Source organism: Antedon bifida, chromosome 11 (assembly GCF_963402885.1).
Source record: "Antedon bifida chromosome 11, ecAntBifi1.1, whole genome shotgun sequence".
Classification (NCBI taxonomy): domain Eukaryota; kingdom Metazoa; phylum Echinodermata; class Crinoidea; order Comatulida; family Antedonidae; genus Antedon; species Antedon bifida.
This window is the reverse complement of record NC_136236.1, coordinates 5,243,052-5,270,963: the sequence shown is the minus strand read 5'-3', so window position 1 is coordinate 5,270,963 and position 27,912 is coordinate 5,243,052. Positions and strand designations below refer to the sequence as shown.

Below are 27,912 nucleotides of genomic sequence, written 5' to 3'. Positions count from 1 at the left end.
GTATTCTTCACAAATACAAAGCTACACATAGTTTGACTACATTTAGGTTGTAATTCACTGTCTACCCCTGACGTTCCCATAACATCGGCAGGGGTTTGAGGCTCACTTACTCCATGGTTCTGGTGGTAGAACGAGTCTTCTCGGATAAGGACTATAAACCGTAGGTCCAGTGTACACATCTAGCTTGTGTGCACTTTAAAGAACCTAGTACATCTTTCGAGACGAGTAGGGAGTTACCCCGGTGTATTAATACATCACAGCCACTGATCATAACTGGGCCCTCTGGGAGACCAGTCTTTGAGTGAAGAGGTCGTCTAGTATAAATATATATTTCAATCTATTTCAATCAAACTAATTTGACAAAATAAAGTGTGATGTGCCCAAATATGGTAGTGATATAATGGGCACATCAAATGTACTGTATTTGTCGAATACTGTATACAGTTTGATATTTTAGACAAAGCTTAAAGCGCTATCTACACTATCAAACTTTATATACTGTATGGGCACAAATGTGTTGTCAGTTTGATAGTCTAGACACAGTTTTAAGATGCCAGAGACCATGTCGAAATGATTCTACTGCAGTATACTACATCTGATTTAATTTTAAGTTGTTTACTTTAATTAGCAATCTTGAGTAATCATACATTATATGATTTACCAATTGCTAATATTTTGTTCAGTTTTTTCAATATTATAAATTACATTTGTCCTTAACAAACATAAAGCAAAAGAAAACAAAAATGAAAGTGGTCAGTTTGTATTATTTGCTAACCAGCAAAACAAATATTTTTACATACTTAACATTGTAGCCTTAAAAACACTACACCTGTAAACACTACAACTTAAAGTTTACTTGAAAGTAAAAACACACAACAAACATAATAGGTGATCTGCCTATGTAGTGTGGATCACCAATTAGAACAGCAAAAATGTAAAAATAGAACCATGAGTTGAGTATCAATATAGCAGTTTAAGGGTTTGTTCAGACAGAATGGTGTTCACACACACCCATAATCTAAGGAGGGAGTCGTCTTTAATTGAAATTTAACTGAAATTAACTAAAAGTGTACACACACTGGCTTTGGCTAATCTGGCATACACAACATGAGCTTCTGGTGCTTCCTGCTGGACTAAGCTAATCCACTGTCTTTTTCTGAAAAGAATACATCCAAAGAGAAGTGTACTTCATATGAAAAAAATATGTATAACTCGCAATAGTTCAATCAGTGGCTTTAGCTAATCTGGACACAAAGCATATGTCATCAATAGTGTTACCAACTGGACTAAGCTAATCCACTGTCTTGTTCTAACAATACAGTACTTCCAAAGAGAAGTGTACTTCCAAGAAAAGTTATGTATAACTTGGCTCACTCAGTGGCTTTGGCTAATCTGGACACATATTAAGTAAGCATATGACATCAATAGTGTTACCAGGAGAACTAGGCTAATCCACTGTCTGTCACAGAGAAGTGTACTCACAACCAACAATCGATGAACCCTAAAATTTCACTCTGTGACTTTGGTAAATCTATTCATTCATCTGAAATCATGGTAGTACCAAATGGAACAAGCTAATCCATGCCTTGTTCGGACAACAGCATACTGTATTCAATCAAGTGACAATTTATTTACAAGTGACATTTTGTACTAGAGTCAAGAACACCATTTGAGTAGGCAGCATGTTTAATCCAATTCAAGATCACTGTCTTCGTCATCTTTAGCACTTGATCTGATACTAGAATTAAGCATTGCCTGTTCTTCTTTACTTGGTAATAAACTATGTCTGCAAAATAGAATATCAGTATCACCTTCTATAAGAATGTTATGGCAGGTAGGTATGGTAAAGCAGCTGTCACATACAGCTTTTTTTAACAGGACAGGTGTGCAGCATAGCACAGCCATTGCATGGATGCTTCAACATGACAGGTGTGTAACATAACACATCCAGGGCATGGAAACTTCAACATGACAGGTGTGTAACATAGCACATCCAGGGCATGAAAGCTTCAACACAGCAGGTGTGTAACATAGCACGGCCAGGGCATGGAAGCTTCAACATGACAGGTGTGTAACATAGCACATCCAGGGCATGGAAGCTTCAACACAGCAGGTGTGTAACATAGCACATCCAGGGCATGGAAGCTTCACCATGACAGGTGTGTAACATAGCACATCCAGGGCATGGAAGCTTCAACATGACAGGTGTGTAACATAGCACATCCAGGGCATGGAAGCTTCAACGTGACAGGTGTGTAACATAGCACATCCAGGGCATGGAAGCTTCAACATGGCAGGTGTGTAACATAGCACATCCAGGGCATGGAAGCTTCAACATGACAGGTGTGTAACATAGCACATCCAGGGCATGGAAGCTTCAACATGACAGGTGTGTAACATAGCACGTCCAGGGCATGGAAGCTTCAACATGACAGGTGTGTAACATAGCACGTCCAGGGCATGGAGGTTCAACATGACAGGTGTCATCCAGGGCATGGAGGTTCAACATGACAGGTGTGTAACATAGCACAGCCAGGGCATGGAAGCTTCAACATGACAGGTGTGTAGCATAGCACATCCAGGGCATGGAAGCTTCAACATGACAGGTGTGTAACATAGCACATCCAGGGCATGGAAGCATCAACATGATAACACAGCAATTGCAAAGGCATGTCATGGAGGCTTCAACATTCAATTGTGTAACAAAACACAGCCACAGTACAACATGATGGGTGAAGGTATGAAAAAAAGACACATTAAATCATCTGCAAAAATAACAAGACTTACTGCTGAAGAAAAGCCTCTAAATCGTTTGAGTAGAAGTCTTCACCTAATTCATCAGACACTCTCACAAAATTACCAAGTACATTCCCACCTCTGTACACGAGCAGTGCAGGCAGTGCACTAGTAGACTGTAAGAAAACAAGGTAGACTTTTAAACCATTGGCAGGATGGGGAAAGGATACTCTTACGGCAAGGTCTAATTCAAGAATCTGTAATGGCGGTACTGAATACTCACAAATGACTTGCTAACTTGGACCTTGTCTGCTTTAACTGTACAAAACTTAACTTTAGGATATTCTTTGGCTAGACACTGAAAACAACCGTTTACTGCATTGCACGCAACAATATTCTACAGAAAATGGAATCAAATATCAATTCATCAATCAACAAAACAGGGTTCTCATTTACGCGAGAAGTACCGGTATTATGTCCCCTGAATAGGGGTGTCAGATGGAAGGGGTTCTGCTGTAATTTTTTTCTTTTTTTTTTTCGTACTTATATGGTGTCTGATTATTTTGTAATATCACGAACTTGTGTAAAAACAATCAATGTTGATTGAACAAGTTGTACTGTGCATCAGTCTCGTGAATAAATAAAGTTTATATAATACAATTTGCGTCTGGCAAAAGTATCTGTAAATGGTAAATACCGGAACAGCCAAGGTTGAAAAGAAGTTTGAGCAAGTCCATTGGTGTCCGGTTTCAGGAAAGTTTATGAAATACTGTACTTACATCTAAGTAGATATGTACCATAACAGTTACATGTTCATTTTCATTGTCAATTGCATCAACATATTCATCTCCTTCTAGATCTAACACTTTACCAAATGTTGGTCTGTGAAATAAGACAATAATAAATCAGTAAAAATTGATTTTCATAATTTCAAGAATCGGCTGGCAATACACATTTACTGCAGAATTGGGTATTATTACCCTTATTATCATCATCATCAGACCTCCAAAGTCGCCCTATGATGTCATGAGGAGATTTCCTGAATGATCGAAATCAAAACTGGGTTTGGTCTACCAGCGTTCCTGCTCCCAAAACTCATCCATTCATAGAAGCACTGATGAAGAAAGTCTATCCGTGGTGACTAATAGACTGTGGTCTCGGGACATGACTATACTTCGGCTTTAGTTGATAGAAGATTGAAATGTTTTGCTAGAGATAGAGTCTACGATGTTTGATTATATTAGTGTAAATAGTTTATATATAGTTTAGAACACTAATTCAATTGATTTCCTGCTTCTCCTAGAATGTTCAATTTCTTCCAATTCATTTGTATACATTCTATAACATCCCAATCATGCCAGCATACATTTAATGGAAACACACCACCATTGTTTACACTACACAGACAACTCTGTTGAACAAGGCCATATACATGGCTGCAGTCGCGTGCTCAAATTTGAGTTAGTGTTTACCGACAAACCGACCAACATGGTGAACTGTAGAGTCGCGTTGCACGCAACTAAAAGCCTGAAAATATGTCTGGTATTCGGAATGTGTTTCTAATGGTAAAAATGAAATTGGGACCTTTTGGACCTCAAGAAAAGTCTGGGAGAGTATCCAGTTTTTAAAGAGTCCTGAATTTGGGAGAGTGGGACTGTCTACTTTGGATAAGTCTGTACTAATGCCAGATATTTTATATAAATAGCTAGCACCCTATATTTTTTTTGACAAAATTAATTGACAACAAAAACCCTCTATAGAATAATTGGCCACACTTTATTGTCTACAAATATTTAAATGTTTCCAAGTTACTGTAGAATCTCTGAATAATTTAACATAGATACTTTTTGATTAAAAATACAGTAGATGTGTTTTTAAGTGTTTTATTTCAGTATTTAGACTTCAAAATAAAAAAAAGAATATTAAGTACACTAATAATTCATACTTTGACATTTGTGTTAATAGAATATTTATTCAACATGTTTATGTTTCAAATTTTGACAGCGAGATTGAGAATTTTAGTTTGACATTTGTACAGTATGTTTAATACAAAGCAGTAATTTCTGAATAATTTAAATAATTTTTTTTTAGATTCACAATCACAGTAATTGATTACATTGAAGAAAAAACACATTACTTAATTCTTTAAATAGGGATGCTTACTTTATTAGTTTCTTGCAAACAAAACTTTCAACATACAATTCTTTAGTTTAAAAAGTGCCCAAATATGGTAAGTGATATCCCAAACATATGGACACATCACATTTTCTAGTGTACTGTACATTAATAGTGTACAAGAGCTTTAGAAATCAAATACATTTCCAAGTGTCAACTTTCCCAAACGAAATTGTTTATTGTGAGAAAGCGTTTGTACAAATTGAAATCTTTGCTAATAATAATTGTACTCATCCACACACTTGGTATCAAAATTACCTGGAAAGGTTGGAAACTAAAACATGTACATTTGAAAACAGCCCTGAGGCACATTATTTACAATACTACTATGTAATACAGTATAGACATCTTATTGATGTTTTAAACACTGTTGGTGGAAATACAGAGTTTGAGATAGCATGGTTTTATAAATTATAAAAGGAAAAGTACTTACGAATGTTGGGCTGCTATCCTCATTTCCCGTAATCTGTCCTCGCGGTACTTCCTTAAAAACTCCTCATCTAAAACAATACCAAGTTCTGCTTCTTCTTCTTCCTTCTTTGATTTGTCTTCATCAAGCTAAACGAAAAAAAAAACATTGTTTGGTCTCGTCCGCAAAAATGAAAATAACTTTGAAAGCTTTCAATAATTGTTATCCTTTTGTAGTGGTTAAGTACGTTTTGTCTCATGTGAATATTGTCATTAACATAACTTGTTACTAGCCAATACAGTATGAATTTGGAGTAGAAAACATAGTATTGCGTTTTTACTACACCATTTTATTAATTTTTAAGTACAGTAGATTTGCTACACTGGAAAAAATGTATCCTTTAATTTATAATACATATCTGTGTTTATTATTTATTTTATTTATTTATTTAATCACACTCTTATATTACACAGTATAGTGTTTGAGTTTAAGAACATGTTCAGGTCTATACAGTCACACTGTATTGCTTTATTGTACAGTACAGTGCCAAATAAATGTTATTTATTACGAACGACAATGAAAAATATTAAAATGTCAAAATAATATTTACTGTAGGAATCAATTCCTAAAGAAAACATTCCTTTATTTAAGCTAAAATAATTTTAGTTCTGGTGAATGTGAAAGTTCATTATTACTTTTGTACATGTCTCGAGGCATTACTCTTTCATGATTAAAAATACATGCAAAAGTTACGCAGCCTTCGATTAAAGAACGATGTGTTTACAAACTGAATGTCAGTGGTTCAGTTTTCTACTTAAAGTTTGTCTTGACATTTTATACATTTTCGCAAATGTTACGACCACTTTATAAGCATGATTGATTTTCCTAAAGGTCGATAGAGAAACTCAATCAAAACAATATAGGTAGTTTCGATAATTAGACACGGGGCGTGTTTTGTCTGAATAACAATAAAATAATTGTATACTGTATTTTGTTTATAAATTTGGGTAAAAAACAAATAATACTGTAATAATAAAGTAATCGGTCAACATTTTTTGTAGATATGAATATGGAGACAGTTTAACTATTTTCCTGTAGATTACACAACTTGTAAGATGAGTTTCATTAAATAACAGCAACACATTATTGTAATAAAAAAACGCAATTAACGTTTAAATGAATAATTTGTAATTTTGCTTTTTAATGTAGTTTTACTGTTTCTTCATATGTATTTTGATGTTCAATTTGTTTTTATGACCTATTTATATCAGTAAATTTTAACCATATTTTGTATATTGAAATGCAATTCAGCATTTTTGCTGTCATGTTTTAATTTTTTTTTATGAATAAATACCAATGAATGATTTGCTAAAATCAACTATACAGTGTAATAAATAATTTTTATAAAAAGAATGTCTGAAAAAGTGTCATTTAATCTGTAAACTATTTTTGCCGATAAATGGAGACAATTTTAAGCTTTTATTTTACAGAATTTTCTTTTAGCAAAAACTGGTGCTGTGTCTGTCTGGCAAAGAAAATGTTTAATCAATGAAAATATGGGTGAAGTCTACAGTACAATATTTATTGTACATTTTAGTCTCCATTAAGAAATGTACAATTTGTTGATGCGCTGGCTTTCTGATTTGCTGCACACATCGTTAGTCAATTTATCATCTGGTTATTGGAGCTATAAATTTAAAAACAAAGCCTATAAACTGTGCATTATGCTGTACAGCATATACTACTACTGTAGATCAGTTAGAGTTTGCTATAACTAACCAAGTTTAATTTTTTAATTTGCAAAAGAATGCAATTACTGCAGTTAACTATTTACTCTTTAACCTGTTTACTGTATGCAATTATTTTTCGAGTTTCTTTACTGTGGTGTAAGTTAATGCATACACATTGCAATAATAAAATCATAGAATATTTCATTTTTAATTAAGAAATGTCCTGTAATTACTGCAGTGAGATTAATGTTGAAATGATCTCTAAACAAGCACAGTTTTGTTGAGCCTTTTTAAATTGTCATATCCATCATACATTGGTTGATTCGCAAAATGTGACATTTTCACAATTGGGGAAGTATATTGTGCACGATCTATAACAGCACTACTGTAATGAGCCTTCAATTCAACATAATTCAGTATACAAAACTAATTAGGAATTAATTGAACAAAAGCTCATTAGAAGTTAGAACAGTAATTAATAAGACAAATAGTGAATGTTTTGTATTGTGAAATGGATACAATTTTTTCATGAGTTGAAAGATGGACTGGTCTATTTTTTTTTATATATATTTCAAATTCAATACTACCTGCTGTATCTTGTGTAGTACCTTATTAATTTATAATTGTTTATGAAAGATGAAAGAAAGAAAATAAATAAACGTTGAATTTAATTGAACTCTGATCCACCTTGTTGAACAGACCTTACAGTAGAATAGAAGTGTCAGCCTACACTCACCTATATCTTGAGTACCCTCATGATGGGCTTAAATGAAAGACAGACAACATAATACAACTTACATTTGAACGACATGTTAATGCTAGTTTTTTGTGTAGAGCTTTTCGTTCAGCTTCCTGTTGTTCTCGTTTCTCGTTTTCTAATTGTTTATACCGCCTCCAATCTGCAATTACACCTTTTGGGCCCGTCTGAAAATAACAATAAATTGTGAATTTTAATTCTTTCTTATAAAGTAGCTCTCAATTGTTTGTGAAAGAATTGTTTGTATAATGAACAGAACATAAACATGTAGTATTCCAAATTTGTATAGTAGTAACTGCAAATGTTGATTAAAATTTTGAAATTGATATCAGTAAGAGAAATATTATAATTATACAGTAATTAGAAAGAACCTGTTGGTCCTGCAACACTTTAAGCTCTGTCCACACTATCAAACTAGTTTGACAAAAAAAGGTGTGATGTGCCCAAATAAGGTAGTGATATGCCAACATAATATGGTAGTGATATGGCATTCATCATCACGTCCATATACTGTATGATGAGCACATCACATTTTTTTGTCACATACAGTTTCATAGTGTAGGCATTTCTGTTTGTGAACTCTTTCTATACTACACATTGAAAAAAAAAATTTAAAAAAAAATGTGGTACAGAGTATAAAAGCATTTTTTTTAAATATGAATACCTGCATTTTAAATATCAGTATTTATTTTAGCACAATTTGACAAAGGTCAAACCATAATTCATATGTCAGTAAAGGTATTAAAAATTCATAATAACTTAAGCCCACCACTTTCATTTGCATTTTAATCTGCTGCATGGCTGTGCTGTTGGCGTTGTATCAAAAACACTGAAATTAATATCTATAGTATGTTAAAATATTAAAAATGATATGAATTGTACTTTGTAGCAGTGGGAAGGTTTTATACACCATTTGAACCATCTCCATTAAGAGATACTGTACAAGGGGGTATCAAAATGACCAGAATTTTACTGTGAAGATTTAAAATGTATATTTGCTAGTTATAATACATTTTGAAGATCTAGTTTATGTTTCGTTACTATTACAATTTGTGGTGGGTTACCTCTAAAATCACTAGATTGACTGGACTATAAGCTCTGTCTACACTATCAAACTTTATGTGACAAAAAGATGTGATGTGCCCATATCTGGACCTGGATGATATCATACAGGTTTCACTACCATATTTGGGCATATCACTACCATATTTGGGCAAGGCACATCACACTATTTTTATATTGTAGACAGTCTAATCAACAGCTTTAGTCTAATCTGTAGTACTGTACTTCCTGTTTCAATGTTTTTCTACAATAAATTTGAAGTTTTAAAATTGATAATAAAATTATCTTTATCTTTCAACAGAAACAAACAACTTTGAATTGTACTCCAAGTGAACTTCCACTTTGAATACAAACAATACAGATTTAAACATTGTAAAATACACAACTTTTGCTTGAAAAACAAATGACAGTACATGAATTATATACAGTAGAACCTCCATTAAGGGACATCTTCATGACTCAAACAAATTGTCCCCTTAATAGAGGTATTCCCTGAATAGTGGTTGGCCATGTACACAGTATTTCCATTTCATTTCATAGGAAAGTGACTCCTTAATAGGGGTATCCCAAAGGAGGGGTCCTAAAAATATAATAAAAAGAATTTAGAGACAATTCTTTTCCTTTATTTCAACCAACTGTAAAGTGTAACTGTAAGTATGATATTTCAATTGTTTATGTTTGCAGTAGACTTGCCCATACCTGACAGTTAATATTTATGATGTAAATTGCAGGGTCACATATTAACAGTTGAATTAAAAGAAAAACTTGAATTACCATGCATACTGAAAATAATTATATTATAAGTTGCTGACCTCGACCTTCTCAAATGAGGGTCAAATATAACACAATCAAACATTATACATTTATAAGCTAGTATAGGATTATACTCATCTATGTTTTATGAAAAATATAGACAATAGTCAAATTTAATGACTCACAATAATGTATAAAGTGACATCCGTATTGATTCGAATAAACGTCACCATGAATAAACGTCACCATGAATAAACGCCTCCATATCATGGGTATTTATTTGATTGTACATAAAAAATAAATGCATCACCAGAATAAAAGCTTAACTCCCCCACACCTCCTCCTAAAAACCCACATGAACAATAAACGCCCTGAAGCATTTATTCAAATAAATGTGGTATACAGAGTTAATTTTATTAGAGTTATAATTGGCCTAACCAATTAGAAAAAGCGAAGGGAGTCTAGATTTTTCCAATCAGATGGATAAAGTAGAAAATATTTTTGGACTTTTTGTAATTTTTATCTTTTTTTATGTGCATTTATTCACTTTCTGTGCCTTGATTTCTTTCTAAATGTCGTCGTAGAGTCAATCTTTTTTTTTCAGCTGATCATTAAAAAAAAACCAGTAAAAACACAGAAGATAAGATGAGGACGTCTTCTTCTTCTGCCAGCCTAATTTTCTTGTGATGACAAGTCACCATTACATAGACTCTGTACCAATATTCGACTTAGCTTAATATAGAATTTATTCAGAAGATATTTGTATAGAATAAGCCTTAAGTTAAATCTAAGCTTAATTTACAGTATTTTCTTATTGGAACATACAGTACTGCATATTTTCTTTCTACAACTTTTTAAATAATATTTTTTATATTGTTTCAGGAGGTACAGTACTCACTTTAGCGTTAAGGTCATTGACCCATGGTTTCCTCTTAGGGTAATTTAATAATTAATAAACTCATCAATAGTATCAGTTTCATCGATATTTAATAATATTATATTTTTAATATTAATGCAAATTGTGTTGCATTGCGATATTTATTTTTTAATGAACTTAATATTAATATTATGCAAAATAATTGTAAGAAATTATTGTGTTGCATTGCGACATTTATTTTAATGAACTTGTAATGTACCATGAGGCTACAATTTTATCTTTTGCTTTTATTAAAAATGATTTATAATTTGTTGCCATACATAAAATATTAATAAATCCATGAATTTTGTTAACACATGAATTATAATATTATAATAATAACAGTACGTTTTCCACCTTTGGACGCCAGACATACAGTACTGTACCAATGTTTACTAAATATATAGATGCCAATACAGTTTTCTCCCAAAGAGGGTTTTGCCAGCAATTTTTGCCGGACTAAATTAGATCCAACCGGTATTAAAAATACTGTAGGAAAATGATACATAAAATAAACCCTTTCTAGTAGGTACAGTAGATTTGGCCTAGCCATTACAAACATACACCATGAGCAGTCAAAGGCTATTATATTTTTTGTATTGTAGTAGATAGTTAAATCTTATATCAATAATTCGGTACATCGCCAGAATTGATTTCTATATTGGGAGAACACTGAAATATTTATTTCTTTTCTTTTAGTATTGGATGCACAATGGTGTCATACTGCAAACATATACAAAGAATAATTTTTGTCACACTCTCATCCTCACACTGTAGGCCTACAGTTTTTTCTCTGAGAAACTTTGCTTCATTCTACTGGATACTACTTTGTTAATGTTAGTTAAACATTATCTGTTAGTGTTAGCAGTATCTCAATCAATTTTGCTTCTTACTATTTAGTAATATTTTTTAAGTTAATTAAATATATCTGTTGTAAGTTAATATAACTGCAATCTGTTAAGTTAAATGCCTTTTTCGTTCATTATCATATTGTTTTTTACATGTTTCTTACCTTACATTACTTAAATATGTTGCCTGGATCCCACATTTTAAAGCTTTTAGCTTCCCGGGGTATCCCTTTTCTCATTTATTATGTATTATTTTAGAAAATGTTATCTGTACTTTGTTGATATTTGAGAAATAAATGTATTATTGATTGATTGAATGTAATAACTTGTTAAAACACGTTTTTCTTTCTATTACACAGACAACTAAATATAGCATTTGAGACATGTTTGTTTGTTTTAGATGATGGCATTGTCATTATTATTGAAATGTTTAGTCACCTGAAATATAGCCAACACAGGAAATGGCTGTCTGGCCTCATTTTCTTAAGCTCTGTCAACATTAATGCATTTGACAGTGATCTACTCTAAATCTTGTATAACATAGTGAATTCATTCAAATTGAATAAAAAACAATTTCTACAATAGGAATCAAGGACTGGAATGCTCTTCCCAATGATCTAAAATCCATCAATAATCAATCTATTTTTAAAATTAAATTAAGAAAGTATCTCATCGCTGATATTCCTATCTGATCTTTTATATTCCGGTTTTATGATATTGTTGCTCTTCCTTTTTATATATATTTTTTTTTATTGTACTTTTTTTATTATTACCTTTTTAACATTTTATATGTGATTTTTTATTATGTCTTTCACATTTCCATATGCTTTTCTTATGATCCTTGTTCACTTTCACATCTCCGATTTCTTTTGCAGTGGACCCCATTGGAAATAAATTGACATGTCGATTTTATGGGTCGTCCTTGCATCCATTCACTTTGGTTTTAGTCAATTGTAATATTCCAATTGTTTGTATTTTTTCTTTGTTATGTATTTTAAATGTATTGTTGAAAGGATGCTAAATGAATAAATGAAAAACAATTTGAAATAATGTCAACAAAAATGTATTTTCGGTAAGAAAAAGTAGAAATCTATTATTTTAAACAAAAATACAGTTGTAATGTAATTATGTCAGTTGGTCATATTTTTGCCCAAATAATAGATACAGTACACTGTATACTGTACAGTTCTAACTGAGAATTCTCAGCAAGAACAGTAGTAACTCTCGAACCCACTACCTTCAGATCACTAGCCTGGCGTTCATACCACTAGATAACTAAAAGTACTCTATTTACATAATTACCATCCTAAATCATGATCGTCAAGATACTATAGACAGGCTTTATAATGTACAGTAGAATCAAATCTGTTTTGTTGTCAAAAATTACAATAAATCAGTGTTCTCCCATAGAAATCAAGTCCGATAAATTAAATGATGTACCGAATTATTGATATACAGTTGTTTTGTGACTGTGCAATTTGGTAATAGTCACTGTACATTTAAAAGTAACACATCCAAATGCCAACTTCAAGTCAACGGCTACCAGTATGTCTCTGGGAGATGGTTATTTGAACCAGTTCCAGTACCTGAGATTTACTAAATTATACAAAAAAGTAAACTAATATTGTACTTTATCCAATTGACAAAATATAGCCTTTGATTGTTCTTGATCTTTGTTTTTAATTGCCAGGCCTAACCTACCACTAGTGTTTATTCTGTGTATTACTATTAATATTTTAATACAGGTTGAGCCAATTTATTCCAGCAAGTCTTGCTGGCAAAACCTTCTTCGGGAGAACATTGCATTTAAATAATACTTACTTTTGTTGTTGACCTAGAGCCTAATTCATCATTAGGAATGAATACAGGTTCTTTGACAGCCGCTTGGTCCTGCGAGGGCTCACTACTCGCTTGTTCGTCATCGCTCCCTTGTCCTTCGTCTTCGCTACTGCTGTAGTAATATTGTTTCTTTTCTCCAAGTAATTTATCGTCTAAAGTCGCCATTATCCTTGTTTCCTTTTAATTTTTATGTAATCTATTTTTTAAATAAAAATGGTAAATGTTACCTTTACAAACCTTTACATACAGATTGGACCATAGGATACAAATACAGTACAGTAGGTGATTTTTATAATACCATTTGATTTGTTAATTTCCTATCACATACTGTAGTACTAATAAATAGTTAATGGTACTGTACCATTCACTATTAGTTCTATTGCACAGTAAAAACTTCTCCAATGATTCTACTAATTACTGTACACTCTAGCACCTTTTTGAAAAACTGTTTAGAATCGTATGTAAACCAATCCGAAAAAATGTAGCATGCACCTTCTATTCTACAATATTTACTAATTCTACTCCGCAGCTAATATTGGAAATAAACTTCTAAAATCAGTTTTGAAACTGTAATGGCATTTTCTTTTTATAGAAACAGGCCCTAAATGAGATTTATACAATGATATGTAAAAGGAAGTTGACATTTAATTTACAGTATTAAAGTATGCTCTTCTCTCCTAATCTTGACATTGTTTGTTTTTAAACCACACAGTACTGTATAATCATAATTTATTAATGACTTTCACATCACTTCACAGGTTACTTGCATCTATTCTCGATTAGTTAAAAAACAAATAGAAATTGTAGATTCGTTTTCTTTATACATTATTAGTTTATTACATTTTTTTTCCCTTCATATTTAAAGTTATATGTTGGGGTGGGTCTAAACTTAAAGTCTTTCTGACTCTCCCCCCACATGATTGAACTACTTTTCATGGTGTTTATATGCAAACTTATTTACATCAACAAACTTGTTTAACATTATGTCATTGTGTATATCATAATGTTTTAATATTGTAGAAATAAATTGAAACATTGTTGATTATACATCAAGAAATAAGTCAAAACTAAACCATGTTTTGATCGAAAGGTATAGTGGCCTATAAAGCTCTGTCTACTCTATCAAACTTTACAGTATGTATGATAAAAAAATGTGATGTGCCCATAAATAGACATGATGATGTCATATCACTACCATATTTGGGCATATCACTACCATATTTTATCTATGTCCCAGGGTTAGTTGTCAAACTAAACTAAGTAATACAGATACAATAATTGCTTCCTTCTGTCATGATGCAGTAGTTCAATCAATTCCCAGTATGGAATTGTACAGTAATGTTAGTTTCACTTTATCATTTCCATTTATTTACTTTTTTTTAGACTTAGGCAAAAAATAGTAAACTTGGCTGAGAGCCAATTGGGTTTTTGGTTTAAATTTACCATTTATTTTGTTATTTTGAAATTATTATTTTTTTTTTTGTTTCTACAGAAGTTATTAAATTTATTTAACTACAAAATGGCCCAATCTTGTTTTAATATTAGTAATTTTATATGACATCTAATACATCTTTAATTGGACATTTCCCATCGGGTCAAAAATTGGTTTTAACCATTGTTATCACAATAATACATGAAGTCATTATTGGAGTGTTTAGAGTTAATGTTACTGAAAAATACAACTGTACATTATGTATTTATTGGTTTTTGTAATTACAGTACAACAAACAGTGACACCATGATTTGATTGTTGGGTTTATTGTCCGTTTAAAATTAAACAACAAAACAATTCAATGTCTACTTATTGATGTGGAAAAATTGGTAACAATGAACAACAAGGATCATTTAATACAATATCAATACTTGACTGTGTAATTCAAATTAAAAATCACAACAATAATAATATTGAAAAAAGGAGTTTTGTAATAATAATAATAATAAAAACCACTGCAGATCTTTATGTTAAAATAAAATAAATCTTGATTTATTTATTTAAATTCTTTCTTTTGCGGTAACAAAAATGAATAAAATAAACTATGCTAAAAATTAACTCATAAAAATCATGTTTAATTATGTTTGGTTTATAGGAGGCCAAATTAAATGTATTATTATAAAAAAAAAATTAAAAAAATTAGGCCTAGGCCTATGTCATAAGCTTACATAATATTCAATTCCTATCTAGGCCTATTGAAAGTAAAGAGGAAAGTGAATGTTAATTAAGCGAGGTGTACCTACTATAGGTGGCATGGCGGACCGGCTACAGTGCTAAACACCCTAGCCTAGGCCTAGAGTAGTAGCCTAGAGTATAGGGCTTGCCTAGCTTGCTAGCGATACCAGGTGCCAGAGTAGTCCAGTGAGTACTATTTATTTAGCTAGGCTTAGGTAGGCTAGGTTTACGCAACAAAGACTTTCTTACCTCAACTCTGATTTGTCTTTGCATTCGACAGACAAGAAAACAAAACTTAACCACACCACTCTCTATTCGGTGTAGGCCTAAATAATGCACAATAACTTGAATAATGCGGTTTTATGCTCAATGAAATAATGAATGAATGGTGGTAGTCCTCACGGTGTATGTGTGTGTGTGCTCCTATGATGATCTGAAGAAATTATAAGCATGTACTAAAGAGGGCGCACATTCGCGACTAAAGAAGAAAACAAAACACACGCGGCGCGGAAAAAAATAGCTAAAAACCACCTTAAAAAAAACAAAAGTACAATGACTACCTACCAAAGAAGTAACCAAACTCCACAACCATCTGTAGTAGTTGAAACAAGGTAAACCAGTTCATCCTCTATCAGTTTCTCCAAGCAAAGATATTTTCTATAAATAGATGGTGAATGACTAGCTAGGCTAGGCCTCCTGTCTGAACTGTGTGTGTGTGTGTGAAGTAGCTGCATTGAACGGCGTTGATCGCATAGTTCTCGTATTTCGGTACCATAATTCTAGTCCGGCCTAGGCCTAGCTAGTTAGAAGGACCAATCTCCCAGTCTACTCTTCTCTAGACTCTACTAAGCAATGAAAGAAACACTACACACATAATAATGTATTTAAACAATATTTTATTTATATATTTTAATGCAGTTATTAAAATATTAAAATTCTAATAAGTAATAACTAATAATTTAATAGGGTAAACAATTTATTAAAAACAATCTACACGTCTCTTTAGACTTTTTAAAAAAATCATCATTAAGCCTAAATATATAAGAACTCTTTATCTCCTTCTTCAGCATGGGAACCCTGGTCGTTGAACTCTACTGGAAACATGCCCCAAACACGTGCAGGAACTTTTCAGAACTTTCAAGAAAAGGTTATTACAATGGTATTAAATTTCATCGAATTATTCAGAATTTTATGATTCAAGGTGGTGATCCTACAGGAACAGGTTAGTAGGCCAATATTTTCATAAAATTAATCCTTTTTTAATATTTTTTCCCAATCTATTCAAGTTCATAACTCACTTTCTATTGCTGCTTTTCTTTTTTTGTTATTTCAGGCCGAGGAGGTTCTTCTATTTATGGCCAGCACTTTCAGGATGAAATACATCAAGATTTAAAGCACACTGGAGCTGGAATTTTGTCGATGGCAAACAGTGGACCAAATACAAACGGCAGTCAGTTTTTTATAACGCTAGCTCCAACCCAGTGGCTTGATGGGAAGCATACGATATTTGGCCGTCTATCTTCGGGGATATCGGTACTCAATCGTATGGGAATGGTCGAGACGGATAGCGATGATAGACCACGGGAAGATTTGAAAATTATAAAAGCTTATCCAATATCAGACAATAATGAAATTTGAATATTTGTAATTTTCAAAACATTCGATATGTTTTTAGCACCCCAAAAACACTGAAGTCTGTGAATGTTATCAACATGACTAAAGGAAGCCCTTTGTGGCACTTAAGATGAGATAAGGAGAAAAGAGCCCCGCCCCCTAAATGTAGAAAAATATAAGGTGCCAGTAGTTAATTGGTTGTTAATGTTAACCTTTACCATAACCATTTACCTAAACCATTTTACAATTTTGGGCAACAACTTGTAGCTTCGGTGTTCTCAAGCTTGATATAGTAAATTGAAACAGATCACTATGTTTTAATATCAAATTAAGATTTAAAATACATAAAAGAACAAAAAAAATATCTTCAAAACTCTTGCAAACCCTTTCAACTTCTACTTTTAACAAAGTTGAAAGTGGTACAACTCCGAATTATTTGCTCGAGTAAATAAACTGAATACAGATTTATAATTGTTTGTTGTGTAATCAGATTCAAAGTGAAGATCTGTTTAGATTAAACCTTTATAAGTGTGGTTCTTAATCTTGTTTAATGCTACTGGTGGCCCGCTACTTGACGTTTGCGTTTTTGGTATGATCGGAAATCCAACCATGAACTACTTGATCAATGCAATGTCTTTTGGCTCTATTAAACTCACTAAATGTAAATACGTAAGCCGCAACGCAAGCTCTGCGTCTTCACATTTACAATTTACAAAAGATTATCTTGGTTTAGTTTCCTAATGATGTTACGACATGATTTGTTGAAATATGAAACAAAATATATACGACACATTAGGACCACCGATCAGCTCCACCATGGTTGGAGCTGATAAATTGAAAAATAGAGATGCTAGGTCCCCCGGAAACTATACTTTACTTTATTGTCAACAAAAACAGCATAAACATAAACAATCATCATTGACAAAGGGTGACAAGATTTTGTTAAAAGAAACTAATTACACGTATATATAATAATTATATGAAATGAAATTATAAATCTACAGGACGAGTCAACCATTTGGGTGGAGCTAATAATTAAAAAAAATATAGCTGCTAGGTTCCCGGAAATCGCATGTATACATTAAAATATAAAACAAATTACAGGACCAGCCCACCATGGTGGGGTGGAGCTGCTAGTTGCCCGAAAATTTTTGGATTTGGAGTTATAATTAAACGTTCTTTTCTCTTTTTATACGTGAATATATATTATTTTTTTGTTACAGAAGTGAATAACTTTGATATTAAACACAGACTCAATTTCTGTCACTTTAGTTTATTTTATTACTAAGGTCAAGTCTGGGGGTCACTTCATCACGCCTAGATACTTCAAGTGTGAAGTATCCTATTACAAACAAAAACTTTAATAGACTATTTTGATAATAATTCAATGATTATCTGACAGCGAATTACAGTATTATTGTCAAATGGGACTCATAAATACCAGAAATGCTTTGGGATTTGTAATGTTAGCATGACATGTCCTAATAGACTCTTTTTCCAGACGTTTTTTGGGTCCAGCAGCTGGGACCTATAAATTATAGTCGAGTTTCCATTTTAGCAAAAACGTCAGTGTCTAGTACTATAACTGCTGCTTGTTTTCAGCTAAAAAATGAGTCATCTCTTGTGACGTAGCGGGCTAGAGCAGCAGCGTGAAAAAACATTTTATATTTATTTTTTTTAAAACACCGTAGAGATTCGAACCACAGCTAGTAGAGCTGAGAGAATTCAAACGATAGTTTCTAGAGTACTGTCATTCCAGACTTTGGTCACTATAATTAAACCAAGGGGAGAAACTCACAAACCTGATTTTAACTCGCATTATAATGGTACAGTCCATTGCTAGGCCGGTGAACTGCTTTGTTCGATAACCATTTTAATATACTATGAATGTGTGACTGGTAGGAGAAAGGGAACAAAAACATGTCTGCCCCAGTGAATATTGATGACTGGCAGTCCAAATACGAAGAAACCGATACACTAACAATAGTCAAATTGTATGGTGACCATGCACAAATATATGATAAGGTAATTATTCTACTGGTATGATTATTATTTTAAAAGAAAACGTCGTATTATAAGGATCAATCTGCTTGTAATCTCACTGTGAATGAATGGAAAGTGAATGCAAATGATCAATAAATAGCCATTGTCCTTGACCCGGCCGCTCCCTCCATTCTGTTTACACACTATATCGAACTAGTTTGACCAAACAAGTACGTAGGATATGCCCAAATATGATAGTGATATTTTTTATTTATTTTCAATCTTTCTACATAAGACTAGTAGGACGATACAATAAATCGTAATTATAACAATAAATATAGAAAAATACATAGAAAAATATGCTATTTATAAAATGCCATCATCGTGTTTTTTTAATTATGGGCCGGCACATCTCATTTTTTATCGCATACATTTTGATAGTGTAGACAGTAGAATGAAAATGTTGTGATATCACATGCGATGGAGCTAGTACAAGCACAATAGTCTAATATCATTGGCCTACTTTGAACCATCAGCACAGGTTACACTTGAAATATTTATGCTTGGAATGAAAATAATGTTCCGATCCGAATTCAATTAAGTACAGTATCGTTTGATCACCAATTAAACAAGTAATATTTCTTACAAAAAACGCTGCTCGACATTTTAAAATTAATCATTGTTCTTTCTTCAGATATATTTATGATTAATTATTAAAACGATGTCCTTTAATCGCTAAAATACATACAAATCAAAGATAGTTCTTTAAGTATGAATCACATGCCCATTTCAAAATGGTCAATTTTGAACTTTAATGTGATGTGTGTGTGTGACCTCAACATGTAGGCATGCAACTGAATACCCTCTAGAGACAACGTGACTTCACGGCGGTACAAGTGAGAAAATTGTTCCCAGTCTGTTGATTCGCGTCAACCAATGAAAGAAGGGCGAGAATCCAAAATCGTTCAACCGTGAGCCCTCATAGACTCATAGACTCTCTTTTCCCAGACGTTTTTTTTGGGTCCAGCAGCTGGGATCTATAAATTATAGTCGAGTTTACAAACTCGCAAAACTATCGGCCTTAGATACTATAACTGCTGCTTGCTTTAGCTTCTGAATGAGTAGTCCTCATGGGACGTAGCTGGCTAGAGCAGCAGCGTGAAAAACACAGGACATAGGTACCATCTACTGCAGCTATAGTTACTGAAATAAGTACATTTTGTTTTCTTTTTAACCTGGCTAGCAAGTATTTTTGGGTAACCATACTCAACAAAATTCATATAGGCCTAAGTATACAAGTTGAACGTTTCTCTTAATGTTGTTTAAGGTTATGGGAGATCATATGGACATTGTCAATGCAATGACGATAGACAGTGTTTTAAAGTACATTCCTGATAAACAAACTCGCACACTGGATTTTGCAGCATGCACTGGTCTTTTTGGAGAACAGGTGAGTAGGAGTACAGTATGCCTAACTATTCATGAAACACAAAGAGGCGCAATGCAAGTTCGGATAATTCATCTCTTAATTGAGATAGGTCAAATTACTTTCTAATAGGACGCAATGATGTAAGCGTACGCAAGTGATTTGACCATGATAAGCAATATTCCATCGCTTTTTTTAAATGGTTACGTAATTCAAACTATTATAATCCTAATATAATTTTCTTCTAACCGACGATTTAGATATAACATTATTTCTGTATGGACTTTCCTAAACAAATGTTTTCTATATTTCATTTGTCTTTAACATTAAAAAAAACCTAAGTTGATTCTCTGCGTCTTTGATTGTTAGCTTCATAAATATGGTTACACAAACGTTGATGCATTTGATGGAAGTGCAGAATGTATAGAAGAATGTAAAAAGAAAAATATCTACACTAACTTCTTAGTCGAATTTGTAAGTGATAAGCAGCTTCATATACCAGATGGTAAGTATTTAAAAAAAACCGGCAAAAACAAATACATCTTAAAGAAAAAGGTCTTAACAAATTAAAATCTACGCGGGAACATTTCTGAGCTTAACTAATGCAGTGATTCGCTGTGTATATTTCAATATCTTATAGATTCGTACGATGCTGTTGTTTGTGTTGGTGGATTTTCCAAAAATCACTTGCCTATCTCAACATTTTCAGAATGGGTTCGAATTTTGAAACCAGGTAAGCCCGTGTTTTTACAGTCAACTTTTAATTTGGCCTTTCTGCGCATGCGGGCCTTAACTCAGTCTTTAATAATAATTGTTGTGACATTTTTTTTTCTCAGGTGGTTACGTTATCAATTCATTCCGCCTGAAATGGTTGACAGTCGAACCAATGTACAACGAAGGGAAGATGCTTGCTGAATTAGAAAGATTAGAAAAAGAAGGAAAATGGAAGTGTATAAGTAGAGAAGAGGATAACGAGAAAGAAGAGGATAAACATTTTGTAAAATATATTCACCAAGTTGTTTAAAATAAAGCAGGGCTCAATTTAGCTATTTTGATCTTGTAATTCATTTCCGTTATACGAGTAATATTAATAAACCAATAGGGTTTGTGAACATCAGTCCAAAATACGCAGAATTTTAATGATTTTAATTTTATTTAGAATGTTAAGCTCTGTCTATACTATAAAACTAGTTTTCCAAAAGAAAAGTGTGATGTGCCCAAATATGGTGATGATATGACATCATCCATAATCATGGCTATGGTATGCACCTTTTCCGTTCAGCAGACATGAAATTGCCGGATGATTATTTTCACCGGACATGACCGTTACACGAGAATGCGTTAAATTCATGGTACATTGTTGTAATGAATCGATATGTATAGAAGGCAGACGATGTGAGGTCAAAGAGAGGGCGCTAATTTTATGAATATATCGCATTCCATGCATATTACTTTTTGTTCTGAATCTACTGAATTAAATCTTTCTATTTTAGTAATGCATATTATATTTTTCTGTTGAACAATAGTTTCACCCGCCTCACCTTATTAGAAATAATTTGGTTTGCTTAGATTTACATAAAGCGAAAATTAATCTTTAAACACAATCTTATTTTATGTCACAGCGTTAGGTGAATACTAATTTGAAAGACGGAAAATCTCACAGTTTACCACTGAATACAATACCTACACAAGAAGAGACTTTTATTTTTTATTTATTTTATTTTAACCATATTTAATGAGGGTGATCCATCCAGCAGTCAGAACAGATACAATACACAAAATACAACAAAAACCAAAAAAAAAAAATATATTACATGAGAATAAAAGTCTGAATAACAAAATTTGGAATATAGAAAATAACTAAATTAAGCAAAAATATAAAATATATATATATAAAAATATTTAGATCTAATATTTTACAATTTAAAATCTGGAAAAGGATTACATAGTTTGGAGAAAAGTCATAAGTCTAGTTTTGGCTCTATTAAACTCACTAAATGTAAATACGTAAGCCGCAACGCAAGCTCTGCGTCTTCACATTTACAATTTACAAAAGATTATCTTGGTTTAGTTTCCTAATGATGTTACGACATGATTTGTTGAAATATGAAACAAAATATATACGACACATTAGGACCACCGATCAGCTCCACCATGGTTGGAGCTGATAAATTGAAAAATAGAGATGCTAGGAAACTATACTTTACTTTATTGTCAACAAAAACAGCATAAACATAAACAATCATCATTGACAAAGGGTGACAAGATTTTGTTAAAAGAAACTAATTACACGTATATATAATAATTATATGAAATGAAATTATAAATCTACAGGACGAGTCAACCATTTGGGTGGAGCTAATAATTTAAAAAAATATAGCTGCTAGGTTCCCGGAAATCGCATGTATACATTAAAATATAAAACAAATTACAGGACCAGCCCACTCATGGTGGGGTGGAGCTGCTAGTTGCCCGAAAATTGGACTTAGAAATATGGAGCTCCATGACCAGCTCCTGCCTATCCTAAATTAACTAGACTCTCTCTTCAAAATAAAACAAGAAATATTTCTTACAAAAAACGCTGCTCGCTTATTGACGTAACAGTTTTAAAGATATATTGTCCCTCTGGAAAATATTTTTTATTTCCAATTTGTTTTTGAATGTGTCATTTTATTGTCACATCATAGTTATTTTACCTGGAAAAAATAAATGTAATTTAAAGCAAAAAATACTTAAATTGTCCGTCAGACAATGGATTTGGAGTTATAATTAAACGTTCTTTTCTCTTTTTATACGTGAATATATATTATTTTTTTGTTACAGAAGTGAATAACTTTGATATTAAACACAGACTCAAAAAATTTTAGTTTATTTTATTACTAAGGTCAAGTCTGGGGGTCACTTCATCACGCCTAGATACTTCAAGTGTGAAGTATCCTATTACAAACAAAAACTTTAATAGACTATTTTGATAATAATTCAATGATTATCTGACAGCGAATTACAGTATTATTGTCAGATGGGACTCATAAATACCAGAAATGCTTTGGGATTTGTAATGTTAGCATGACATGTCCTAATAGACGTTTTTTGGGTCCAGCAGCTGGGACCTATAAATTATAGTCGAGTTTCCATTTTAGCAAAAACGTCAGTGTCTAGTACTATAACTGCTGCTTGTTTTCAGCTAAAAAATGAGTCATCTCTTGTGACGTAGCGGGCTAGAGCAGCAGCGTGAAAAAACATTTTATATTTATTTTTAAAAAAACACCGTAGAGATTCGAACCACAGCTAGTAGAGCTGAGAGAATTCAAACGATAGTTTCTAGAGCACTATCATTCCAGATTTTGGTCACTATAATTAAACCAAGGGGAGAAACTCACAAACCTGATTTTAACTCGCATTATAATGGTACAGTCCATTGCTTGTTTGATAACCATTTTAATATACTATGAATGTGTGACTGGTAGGAGAAAGGGAACAAAAACATGTCTGCCCCAGTGAATATTGATGACTGGCAGTCCAAGTACGAAGAAACCGACACATTAACAATAGTCAAATTGTATGGTGACCATGCGCAAATATATGATAAGGTAATTATTCTACTGGTATGATTATTATTTTAAAAGAAAACGTCGTATAAGGATCAACCCGAGTTTTCGGCATGTATTGAATATAGGACTATTCCATTATTTTGTATAGGGGTGTTAGTCTATGTGTTGGGTGTACCCAAATGGAAAAGTATATGAGATACACTTATTTTGAGGCCAGGTTTGCATTAAATGGTGGGAATTGACGCTAGATACCAATTTACAGCTTTTTATCTTAATTTTAAAGTGTCATATATCACATTACAAAACGAAAAATATTCAATTACTCAAATTATGTGAATTCTGACGATCATAGTACCCCGTCTTCAATAGGCCATATTTTCAAAACGACGAGTTAAGTGCTACAACTTTGCATCATTATATATTGAAGTATCCTAAAACAAATTTCAGCCAAATCCGTGACGAGAATATTGGTTGATTTGACCAGGGAGTTGTTATTAGATAATAACAACATAACAACTCCCTGATTTGACCATGGAGGAAATATACAGCCTCCATGATTTGACTTGGAATGACCCATAGATTAAGTAAGTCAAAAATGTATATGTTCCTTGTGCATGCCCTTATATGTATATGAATCTTTTTCTCGATATTTTCTTGTTATTTGTAGAGGCTACTTGATTCAACAACAGTTGAGAAGAAAAACAACATGTTATATAATGTAAAAAACGATATAATTTACAGACACATAATAAAAGCTATAGGATAACTACAGCAGCAGTTGTTTGTTTTTCTCAAACACAGTGAAATACAAAACAATTGGCACAATGGCACGAACAATAGAAGCCTCAACAAGCCTGGTACACCCAACCCAACACATTGACTAACACCCTATACAAAATAATGGAATAGTCCTATATTTAATACATGCCGAAAACTCCGGTTGATCTTGTTGTCTCACTGTGAATGAATGGAAAGTGAATGCAACCAGTCAATAAATAACCATTGTCCTTGGCCCGACTGCTCCCTCCATTCTGTCTATACACTATTAAACTAGTTTGACAAAACAAGTAGGATGTGCCCAAATATGGTAATGACGTGCCCAAATATGGTAATGACATGCCCAAATATGATAGTGATATTTTTTATTTATTTTCAATTTTCTACATAAGACTAGTAGGACGATACAATAAAACCGTAATTATAACAATAAATATAGAAAAATACATAGGAAAATATGCTATAAAATGCCATCATCGTGTTTTTTTTTAATTATGGGCCGGCACATCTCATTTTTTATCGCATACATTTTGATAGTGTAGACAGTAGATGTAAAATTTTCAGGAATGAAAATGTTGTGATATCACCTGCCATGGAGCTAGTACAAGCACAAGTAATATACTTTGAACCATCAGCACAGGTTACACTTGAAATATATATATGCTTGAAATGAAAATAATGTTCCGATCCGAATTCAATTAAGTACAGCATCGTTTGATCACCGAGTTATGGTACTATTAAACAAGAAATATTCTTACAAAAAACGCTGCTCGACATTTTAAAATTAATCATTGTTCTTTCTTCAGATATATTTATGATTAATTATTAAAACGATGTCCTTTAATCGCAAAAATACATACAAATCAAAGATAGTTCTTTAATTATGAATCACATGCCCATTTAAAAATGGTCAATGTTGAACTTTAATGTGCTGTGTGTGTGTGTGACCTCAACCTGTAGGCATGCAACTGAATACCCTCTAGAAACAACGTGACTTCACGGTGGTACAAGTGAGAAAATTTTTCCCAGCAGATTGTTGATTCGCGTCAACCAATGAAAGGGTGAGAATCCAAAATCGTTCAACCGTGAGCCCCCATAGACTCTCTTTACCCAGACGTGTTTTGGGTCCAGCAGCTGGGATCTATAAATCATAGTCGAGTATACAAACTCGCAAAATTATCGGCCTTAGATACTATAAAGAACTGCTGCTTGCTTTAGCTTCTGAATGAGTAGTCCTCATAGGACGTAGCTGGTTAGAGCAGCAGCATGAAAAACTCTAAAATATTGATAGGACATGTACCATCTACTGCAGCTATAGTTACTGAAATAAGTACATTTTGTTTTCTTTTTAACCTGGCTAGCAAGTATTTTTGGGTAACCATACTCAACAAAATTCATATAGGCCTAAGTATACAAGTTGAACGTTTCTCTTAATGTTGTTTAAGGTTATGGGAGATTATATGGACATTGTCAATGCAATGACGATAGACAGTGTTTTAAAGTACATTCCTGATAAACAAACTCGCACACTGGATTTTGCAGCATGCACTGGTCTTTTTGGAGAACAGGTGAGTAGGAGTACAGTATGCCTAACTATTCATGAAACACAAAGAGGCGCAATGCAAGTTCGGATAATTCATCTCTTAATTGAGATAGGTCAAATTACTTTCTAATAGGACGCAATGATGTAAGCGTACGACGATTTAGATATAACATTATTTCTGTATGGACTTTCCTAAACAAATGTTTTCTATATTTCATTTGTCTTTAACATTAAAAAAAACCTAAGTTGATTCTCTGCGTCTTTGATTGTTAGCTTCATAAATATGGTTACACAAACGTTGATGCATTTGATGGAAGTGCAGAATGTATAGAAGAATGTAAAAAGAAAAATATCTACACTAACTTCTTAGTCGAATTTGTAAGTGATAAGCAGCTTCATATACCAGATGGTAAGTATTTAAAAAAAACCGGCAAAAAGAAAAAGGTCTTAACAAATTAAAATCTACTCGGGAAGATTTCTGAGCCTAACTAATGCAGTGATTCGCTGTGTATTTCAATATCTTATAGATTCGTACGATGCTGTTGTTTGTGTTGGTGGATTTTCCAAAAATCACTTGCCTATCTCAACATTTTCAGAATGGGTTCGAATTTTGAAACCAGGTAAGCCCGTGTTTTTACAGTCAACTTTTAATTTGGCCTTTCTGCGCATGCGGGCCTTAACTCAGTCTTTAATAATAATTGTTGTGACATTTTTTTTCAGGTGGTTACGTCATCAATTCATTCCGCCTGAAATGGTTGACAGTCGAACCAATGTACAACGAAGGGAAGATGCTTGCTGAATTAGCAAGATTAGAAAAAGAAGGAAAATGGAAGTGTATAAGTAGAGAAGAGGATAACGAGAAAGAAGAGGATAAACGTTTTGTAAAATATATTCACCAAGTTGTTTAAAATAAAGCAGGGCTCAATTTAGCTGTTTTGATCTTGTAATTCATTTCCGTTATACGAGTAATATTAATAAACCAATAGGGTTTGTGAACATCAGTCCAAAATACGCAGAATTGTAATGATTTTAATTTTATTTAGAATGTTAAGCTCTGTCTATACTATAAAACTAGTTTTCCAAAAGAAAAGTGTGATGTGCCCAAATATGGTGATGATATGACATCATCCATAATCATGGCTATGGTATGCGCCTTTTCCGTTCAGCAGACATGAAATTGCCGGATGATTATTTTCACCGAACATGACCGTTACACGAGAATGCGTTAAATTCATGGTACATTGTTATAATGAATCGATATGTATAGAAGGGAGGTATATTCAGAGCGTCATTCTGACGACTGGAGCATTCTCTACGGAGCGCCATTTATGCCTTTATTAACTTCAATAATAGAAATAGTACTACGGTAACTGCTCAAGTGGACCCGATTTAGCACCAGGGTAGCACAGTGATATAAAATAGAAATAAAAGTCACTACTTTTAATATCGTTTCGTATATACCCATATCACAAACTGACAAACAGAAACATCTTGGCATTCACATTGATTCAAATTTATCTTTTTCTTTTCATGTAAATAAACTCCGTTCCAAATTGGGCTTGTCCATCTCCATCTTATCGCGTGCTCGGTCATTCCATTAATAAACACACATCCATACTCCTCTAT

General features: G+C 32.8%; 4 protein-coding genes across 4 annotated transcripts; 3 read left to right on the top strand and 1 right to left on the bottom strand.

Annotated features, from left to right (window-relative positions):
* Positions 1-744: 744 nt before the first annotated feature.
* On the bottom strand, positions 745-15,798 carry LOC144856377 (phosducin-like protein). The gene is made up of 8 exons (XM_078714376.1): positions 15,642-15,798; positions 13,208-13,421; positions 7,849-7,974; positions 5,345-5,469; positions 3,516-3,618; positions 3,020-3,133; positions 2,788-2,912; positions 745-1,786 (listed from the first exon to the last, which is right to left on the bottom strand). Exons 2-8 carry the CDS (start codon positions 13,388-13,390, stop codon positions 1,687-1,689), a joined length of 876 nt encoding a protein of 291 aa, XP_078570502.1. The 5' UTR covers positions 13,391-13,421; positions 15,642-15,798; the 3' UTR covers positions 745-1,686.
* A 70-nt stretch (positions 15,799-15,868) lies between these two features.
* On the top strand, positions 15,869-17,078 carry LOC144856383 (peptidyl-prolyl cis-trans isomerase-like 1). Its single transcript, XM_078714382.1, has 3 exons — positions 15,869-16,003; positions 16,460-16,614; positions 16,726-17,078. Exons 1-3 carry the CDS (start codon positions 15,945-15,947, stop codon positions 17,028-17,030), a joined length of 519 nt encoding a protein of 172 aa, XP_078570508.1. The 5' UTR covers positions 15,869-15,944; the 3' UTR covers positions 17,031-17,078.
* Positions 17,079-18,777: 1,699 nt separating this feature from the next.
* LOC144856380 (methyltransferase-like protein 27) lies at positions 18,778-21,915 on the top strand. Its single transcript, XM_078714380.1, has 5 exons — positions 18,778-19,031; positions 20,317-20,439; positions 20,785-20,920; positions 21,056-21,148; positions 21,252-21,915. The coding sequence occupies exons 1-5, from the start codon at positions 18,927-18,929 to the stop codon at positions 21,437-21,439; spliced, it is 645 nt and encodes a 214-aa protein (XP_078570506.1). The 5' UTR covers positions 18,778-18,926; the 3' UTR covers positions 21,440-21,915.
* A 1,945-nt stretch (positions 21,916-23,860) lies between these two features.
* On the top strand, positions 23,861-27,215 carry LOC144855938 (methyltransferase-like protein 27). The gene is made up of 5 exons (XM_078713901.1): positions 23,861-24,005; positions 26,189-26,311; positions 26,560-26,695; positions 26,814-26,906; positions 27,007-27,215. Exons 1-5 carry the CDS (start codon positions 23,901-23,903, stop codon positions 27,192-27,194), a joined length of 645 nt encoding a protein of 214 aa, XP_078570027.1. The 5' UTR covers positions 23,861-23,900; the 3' UTR covers positions 27,195-27,215.
* Positions 27,216-27,912: the final 697 nt, after the last annotated feature.